The sequence below is a fragment of the Bos grunniens genome, chromosome 20 (genome assembly GCF_055505025.1).
Source record: "Bos grunniens cultivar Pamir isolate PY7600 chromosome 20, Bosgru_T2T1.0, whole genome shotgun sequence".
Classification (NCBI taxonomy): domain Eukaryota; kingdom Metazoa; phylum Chordata; class Mammalia; order Artiodactyla; family Bovidae; genus Bos; species Bos grunniens.
Genome location: NC_141184.1, coordinates 73,342,202 through 73,350,395, shown reverse-complemented (window position 1 = coordinate 73,350,395; position 8,194 = coordinate 73,342,202). Strand labels below are relative to the sequence as shown.

Here is an 8,194-nt window from a genome sequence, read left to right as displayed (position 1 = left end):
ATTTGCCTACCAGAAGAGGTTCTTTAGCCCCCGCCGCGCGTCCCGATTCTTGGATCCCCTCCGCAGCCCCAGCCCCTCCCGGGGCGAGGGGAGCGGGTGGCCGGGGCCCGGACTCCCGCTGCAGACCTGGGTTGCCTCCGCGCGGCCCGCGAGCCCCTCTGCATTCGCATTCGGCTTCCAGGACACCTGACGACAGGCAGTCCCGTCTCCATCTGGGGCTCCTTTGGCTTGCCTCAGGCAATCCCGGGACTTGCACCGACTCCAGCCATAGCCCCAGCCCCCGCCACACACCTGCCTTGCAGGCGATCACGCATGCGCATGTGCGGGCGCATGCATGCAAAGATAGATGTGCCCAAACGGGGCATCTATCTTGTTCACTTATACTGTGGGTGGATCTATGCCTGGGAGTCGGACTGCTGAACCATAGGCTACTTCTGCTTTTAGTTCCTTCGGGAGCCTCCATATTCTTCCATCGTCTTCAGACTTTGCTGTCATTTGCAATCATCCAGAAAGCTTCCAGGTCTAGGTTCCCGACCACCACCACACACAGTCAGTAGCCAACGGAGTGGATTCCAGGAATACGCGTTGTGAACCCGCATGACCGTTGATATTGTTGCTGCACACTCAATGCAGTGGGCAGGGCCTGGATTGTCCACTGGGTCTCATGTGGAATGGAAAGAAGGGCTTCCCACCCCGCCCCCCCACACACACACCACCCACCCCCACTGTTGACAGCCTTGTGACTAGAAACGGTCCCCGAAACAAGAATCAGACAAACCAGAGAAGCCCAGATGATAGTCCTTGAGATGAAGGAACTAAGCAGCTGGTTGAGATGGCACCAAGGGGAAAGGTTGCTCTTTGTGTCTGCCCCTCTACTCCTTTCTTCCTGGACGCCTTAGGGGTTCGTCATCGAGATTTGAAATAAAGTGCACAAAAGTCATATGTGTTGAATCAAGATTTTGCATTTAACCATCTCTCAAAAAGGAAGAGAGCTTCACCTGCACACGTTTCTTTCAAAAACGTCAATTGCTTTTCAATTCCGGGGTTTCTCTTTTGCCTTGTTCTAGTAGCCTTAGGAGTAAAAATCAACGAAAACTACATAAAGATTCAAAGACACCAACAAAGGACAGCTTCTGTTTCTGAAATCATCTTTCCATTTAGTAGAACACGAGCTCTATTCTTTGTATTTTGCCTAGGGAATTAGCAATGTCCTGGTTCAGATGGCAAGGCATCCGCCCGCAGGAGATTGGGGTTTGATCCCTGGGTCGGGAAGATCCCCCCGGAGAAGGAAATGGCAACCCACTCCAGTATCCTCGCCTGGGAAATGCCACGGACAGAGGAGGCTGATGGGCCGCAGTCCATGGGTCGTATCAAAGTTGGGCTCAACCCAGCAACTACGAACACAAGTATTTCCAAAGACCACACTCAAGTGTGTGCGTGTGTGTGTGTGTGTATCTCCTCTTGCTTTCTTGGAGTCTGTCTCGGAATCTTCATGTATTTCTGCCTCTGTATCTCCTGACAGCCAGTCGCCGGCCCGTTCGTCTGGCCCCGGCCTCTCCCAGGCGCTCTGGTTCTGGCTGAGGAGCTTGCGCAGGCCAGCTGTCTCCCTTGGCGTGGGTGCGTGCGAGTGTCTGTGTGTCTGTCTGTGTGCCTGCCTGTGGCTCGTCTGCTCTCTCAGGAAGGTGGAGGGCTTGGCGTGGGGCCAAAGGGGGGCCTCGGTAGTGCAAAGGGGCGGGGCTGAGGCGCTCCAGTCGACCGCGCCTCCCTGGCTTCTGGTGGGTTTGGGCACCGGACAGGTGCCGGGCAAGTTGGGCACTCAAGTTTCGCTGCGCCTAGGCCCGCAGGAGGTTCAGAGGGCCCTGGGCCGCAGGGGTTGGGAGGCGGCGGGCCCTGAAGACTGACACCTCCGGGGCCGAGCGGGCCTGAGCAGCGAATGGGATCGGGGGGGTGGGGGGGAGGCCCCGCTCAGCGAGCGCGGCCGGGTCTGGAGTGGCCGCGGGTGGGAGGGCGCCGAGACCTCCGCACCCCTCAGCCCAGCCCCCAGGCCCGGAGCGCACGGGTATCCTGCCTGTGACTTCCTAGCACCAAACTGATTTTTCCTCAACATTGTTCAGTGCCTGTCATAGAGGGAAAGAGGGAGAGTTACTGAAAAAATATTCAAAGTCTCTTATAGGAAAATATTTTGAAATATTATATTTTAGAAGTATAGACTATTAAATTTATTTTAAATTATTCATCCTATTATGTACAGGCTGTAAAATGCTATCAAGGGGCACTTTTGGATAAATACTTTAAAATATACGAGTCATTTTGGCCTGTGTGAAACAGACTAAATAGCCTAAGCCATGAGTTCCGTTTTAGTCTTAACTCAGATCAACTGGTGGTGGTGGTGGTCATTCGTTAAGTCGTGTCCGACTCTTTGTGACCCATGAACTGCAGCACGCCAGGCTTCCCTGTCCTTCACTATCAAAGAGCCCTGTCTTTTTCACTATCAAAGAGCCCTGTCTTTTTCGGCTACTGTTGTAAATCCCGTAGACTAGCTGATAAACAACAGAAAGTTGTTTCTTGTAGTCCTGGAGGCTGGGGAGTCCCAAGATCATCAGCAGGTGCCACGTCTGGTGAGTCATGTTTCCTGGTTCCTAGACTGCCTGCTGCTTCTCCCTGTCCTCGCAGCACGGGAGCCCATTCCTTCCTGGCCTGACCCCTCCCAGAGTGCCTGCCTCCTAGGATCATCACCACATGCGGGGTGAAGTTTGAGGGCCCATAAACTGTCAGCCCATTGCAGTCCCTAAGTATACTCTGCATTATTTCAGTCTTTTGAAATAATTTGAGCTTTCCTAATAGCCCAGTACATGTTCTTTTTGTTATATGTTCATTGGGCTCTTGAAAATAATATGTGTCAGTGGGAATGCAGTGTTCCGTGTGTATCAGTTACATCAGGTTTGTCACAAATGTAATTCAGATTCCAGTAGCCACGTTGAGTAAAAGCAGAAGTAGGTGAAATTACCTGTAATATATTTTATTTTAACACACCCCAAATATTATCATTTCAGTGTGTAATCAACATGATAAAACCTAATGCAATAGTTCACGTTCTTTTTTTCATGCTAAGTCTTTAAAATCCAGCATGTGTTTCAGGCTTGCAGCGCATCTCATTGTAGAGCCAGCCACATTTCAGGTACTTCATGGTTGCAGGTGACTACGTACCAGGGAGCCCAGTTCCAGGAGAGATGTATCTTTAACGTCTCCCACTGGGATTATGAACTCGGCTGTTACTCCTTTTCTATTTCTGTCAGTTTTTATGTATTGATATTTTGAGGTTATGTTATTAGGTACATTCAAGTTTAGAATCCTCATCTTCTTGCTAGACTGAACTTGTATCAGTATGAGATGTTCTTTTTTATTGCTAGTAATGCTTCTTTCTTTAGACACTATTTGACAGTGATGTTGCCACGTCAGTTTTCTGTCCGTGTTAGCTTGGGTATCTTTTACCTTCACCTGTCTAAAAGACCTTCCATCTTAACATGTACCTCTGAATAGTGTATAGTTTTCACTGGAATCAGTTTGAGTATTGGCTCTGTTTATAATGTTGATATTTCAGTGTGTAGACACCATGTTGCTGTGTGATTTCTGTTTGTCCCACCTAGTCTGTGTTCTTTGCTCTTGCCTTCTTTTAGAAGTATGAAGTGTTTCTCTAGTTCTGTGCTCCTCTGTCAGGTTGTTGGGTGTACATTTGCAGACACAGCGTGTGTTTTACATTCAAGTCTAACTTAGTACTCTTACTGCCTCCCTGACACGATTGTTTCCTCCTTGTCACTGTCACACTTTAAACGGTTAGATATATTTTTGGCATTAACATCATTGTTTTGTAGAGTTAGTATTTACCCTCACAGTTACCTCATTGTTGGTCTTTACTTGTTTTTTATATTTCCATCAGAGACTACTTTTCTTTTTCCCAAAGCACTGCCTTAATATTTTTTTTTAGTTCATGTGTGTGGGTGATGAGTGGTCTCATTTCCATTTGCCCTCAAAGTCTCTATTTTGCTTTCACTTTGGAAGAGAGTTTTTGTTGGATGTAGAATTCCAGGTTGGTGGTTATTTGTTTTTCAGCATTTTACAGATGCCAGTCCATTATCTTCTGACTTCCTTGTTCTTGGAAAGTCAGCTCTCAGTGTTGTTGTGCCGTTTAAAGCCACACCCTTTTTCCTCTGAGTGCTTGAACATTTGCTTCTTGCCTTAGGCACCCACAGAGCTGCTGAAACCAATGTGTGGTTTTCATTTTTGACTCAATGGTCTGATTCTTGAACCAACTCTTACCACTGTCCCTGTCAGTCAGTTCAGTCGCTCTGTGTCTGACCCGTTGCAACCCCATGGGCTGCAGCACGCCAGGCTTCCCTGTCCATCACCAACTCCTGGAGCTTGCTCAAGCTCATGTCCATCGAGTCGGTGATGCCATCCAACCAGCTCATCCTCTGTCATCCCCTTCTCCTCCTGCCTTCAGTCTTCCCCATCATCAGGTTCTTTTCCAATGAGTCAGCTCTTTGCATCAGGTGGCCAAAGTATTGGAGCTTCAGCATCAGTCTTTCCAATGAATATTCAGGACTGATTTGCATTAGGATTGACTGACTGATTGGATCTCCTAGTAGTCCATGGGGCTCTCAAGAGTCTTCTCCAACTCCCCAGTTCAGAAGCATTGATTCTTTGGCATTCAGCCTCCTTCATGGGCCAACTCTCACATCCATACATGACTACTGGAAAAACCATAGTTTGACTAAATGAACCTTTGTTGGCAGAGTAATGTCTCTGCTTTTTAATATGCTGTCTAGATTTGTCATAGGTTTCCTTCCGAGGAGCAAGCATCTTTTAATTTCACCATCTGCAGTGATTTCGGAGCCCAAGAAAATAAAGTGTGTCACTGTTTCCACTGTTTCCCCATTTATTTGCCATGAAGTGATGGGGCTGGATGCTATGATCTTCATTTTTTGAATGTTGAGTTTTATGCCAGCTTTTTCACTCTCCCCTTTCACTTTCACTTTCACTAAGAGGCTCTTTAGTTTCAACCCCTGGAGGCATTTCTTATTCCCCTTTCTGTCTTTTCTCCACCATGAGGGTCCCCATTTATAGTTTTTAACAACATAGTTTAACAACAGATTCCTTCAATACATTCTATCCCTTTTCCCTCTTATATATATATTGTAACCGATCCGTCCTTCAGTTCACTGATCGTCTCTTCAGCTACATCCAATCTGATGTTGAGCCCAGAGACTGAGTTCTTAAATTCAGTCCCTGTTATTGTAAAGTTCTAGATTGGTTTTGATTCTCAGAAATTTTTCCTTTTGTCAAGTATATTTTTGAACAGGTGACATTTGCATCTGATACCTCTAGCATACCTCTGATACGCTGATATATATCTCATACCTCTGGATGTGGTTCAGTTCTTTTTCTCTTGGTCCTGTTTGTTGTTACACCCTCTTTTGCTTCTTTGGTTGCATGTTGGACATTATGTTTGGAAAACCCTAGAGGTTCTGAGTGATGCTGCCTTCTCCAGAGTTTCCTCTGACGCAGACCTCCAGTGGGGACAGAGCTGTCTGTTCACTCAGGGCCTGAGGGACTTGAGGCTTGGGGGTCCTTTTAAGCTCAGTCTCAGCAGCCTTCACCCACCTTCTCCCCCGACCCCAGGGAGGAGCTTTCCAGCGTCTCCAGTGTCTGGAAGCCTGGGGTGCCTCCCAGGGCCCCGCGTTCTCGGCAGGTCTTGAAGCCCACCGTCTCTCCTGAGCACCACGAGGTGACTGATAGTCAGCACTCAGCCGGTTTGGGCAGAGTGTTGGGTACGTTTTCTGACATCCGGACTGACTCGTCAGGCCTGCGCTTGTCTCCACAGCCCAAGGAACCCTCCAGAGCTGTGTTAGCCAGCCCCCTCTGCTTGACTTTTTCCCTTCCTTTTCTTCACAGAGTCAGCTTTGCTCAGATGCCCCGAGGGAACGAGCGGCCCTCTCAGTCTCCAGCTCCCTCACTGAGCTTCGCTTTTGTTTGAAATCTTGGATTGTGGCTGCCTAAGGACCTCTTTTAAACCTTATTTAGCTTTTCTAGCTCTTGGTAGGCTGACCTACAAGATGCTTGCGTCTGTCACTGGAAGTGGAGACACCCTGGGGGGGGGGGGTCTTCTGTCATCTGAAGCCACATGTAACAGTCACAGTAATTGTCTTGATCAAGTTAATTTGATACCAGGGAAAACAAGAACCAGGGGTCCTTGCTTGGTACCCATGGTTGTGTTTCTGGTCAGAGTCCCCAGCTTGCCTGGGCTGTTTCAGTGCCACGTGAACTTGGGAAGGAGGTGGAGCAGGCGGCCCACGCGGCCTGGAGACAGAGGAGCCGGTCTCCCCTCTGCCCTTGCCCCTGGCGGCCCAGGGCAGGCCTTGCAATGCCGGGCTGCTGGTGGTGGAGGTCAAGGCTGAGGAGGGAGGGGTTACGTGACCTGTATTCTGTGACATGGTCACATGTGGGTTTTCTTTTTCAGTTTGAAAAAATGACTGCTTTTAGTCTTCCCTCCAGTTTCACTTTAAGGTGGAAAATGAAGATTTTATTCGTAAAGTTGAGCACAGTGACCTTACAGTCTTTTTGAAAGCAACAGTTGATGTTTTAAGAACACATCTCAGAGAACTCCAGTAGATAAAGCTAAAAAAAGAGAACGTGTTCAGGGTGAACTGCGGGCAGGACCCCAAACCGTACCCTGTATCTCCCAGAGTGTGTAATTGCTGAGATGGGTGGATATAGGACCCCAAGCACCCTGGGGACCGAGGTCCTCAAATGACAGCATAGGTCCGGGCTGAGCCAGGAGCAAGTGGCCTGTGCCCTGGCGAGTGGAGAACCGCGAGGGTGGGAGTGGAGCCAGGAGAGGGGTGGGAGACTCAGGCGGGGTCTGGGAGGCGCTGGCTGTCGCGGCTCGAGGCAGGGACACCCCTGAACCTCCACCATGCAGTCCTCACGGGGCAGAGTCATCTGGCAGCCGAGGGTCGCAGTAAAGAGGGCAAGTTCACAGCAGGTTGAATGAACCCCTGTACCCACTGTGGGTTCATTTTAAGTGCCTGGAGTGAGGTTGGTCAAGCCCTTGCTGAGCTCGAGTGAGGGAGTCCAACAGGGAGGACCGAGCTCAGGGTGAGAGTGAGGGGCAGCTAGCGTGGTGAGTCCTCCTCAGCTGAGTGGGTTCTGGGGACGCCCTTGAGTTCAGGACTGCCCTTTCAGTAGCCTCACTGGAGGCTTGTTTGGGGGGTAGGGGGGCAGAAGCCCACTTAGAAGACGTGCTCATTCCCAGGGGTGGTGGTTTCTGAAGGAGTTTATACTGGTTGGTTCGACTGTGACCCAGTACCTTGCAGGGTCATGTTTGACAGGGGGCCTGAACTGTGGGCACAGCCTGCCTTCTCCTGCACTCCACACTCAATTGTTGTCTTTTTGGCAGCCCCTCCCCCCTCTCTGCACCCTTGACAGTGGACCTGAGCCCAGCCCCCCTGTTGCCATGGAGCCCCTTGTGACCGAGTGGGTTCCAGTTCTGGGCTCCTGGGAGATGTGCTGGAGGCGGAGCCTTCATGCCATTTGGTGGTCATAGTGTGAGAGCAGTGGTCATAGTGTGAGAACGGTGTGTGTGAGAGTGGTGTGTGAGAGCAGTGTGTGTGAGAGTGGTGGTCGTAATGTGAGATTGGTGGTGATAGCTCGGTAGCCGAAGTATCCTACCGTGAAACAGCGGTTGCCCCCGAGTGGGGGGCTGCCCCTATCCGCGAGGATGGGTCGCAGAAGGGCCCGCCTTTGGGCGTTATTCCAGCGCTGCAACCCCAAGGCAAAGGCGAAGACTAGGAAGGACTTGGCCTCGGCCCACGTCCTGGAAGCAGAGCGGCCTGAGGTGAGAGCAGCCGGGGGCTGGGCCCGTCAGATTGGCCCTCACCCGGCGAAGCACTGGGGTTGTGTTTCATTTTGTTAGCATGGTTGTGGGCCCTGCCGGCCAGGGCATTCTGGCCTTAGTGGGCAGGATCGACCCCAGCAGGTTTACCTTGTAAGAGGTTGTGCAGTTGCTGCATGGAGAATGGGCGGGGGCCCCACAAGAAGGGAAACACTGGCTGGAGAAGTCACTGGGGCACATGGACTGAGCTATAGAGTCAGTCCTTGAAGCAGAAAGGGTAAGGCCCTTAATGTCTCCCTTCTT

The 8,194-nt window shown here is 50.4% G+C and overlaps 1 protein-coding gene across 1 annotated transcript in view; it reads left to right on the top strand.

Annotated features, from left to right (window-relative positions):
- Positions 1-7,646: 7,646 nt before the first annotated feature.
- Positions 7,647-8,194, top strand: part of LOC147350799 (liprin-alpha-1-like) — a 28,369-nt gene continuing 27,821 nt past the window's right edge. Inside the window, exon 1 of the mRNA XM_086362315.1 lies at positions 7,647-7,894. Coding sequence (XP_086218441.1) covers positions 7,778-7,894 — 117 coding nt within the window. The 5' untranslated portion in view covers positions 7,647-7,777. The remainder of the gene's footprint in view (positions 7,895-8,194) is intronic.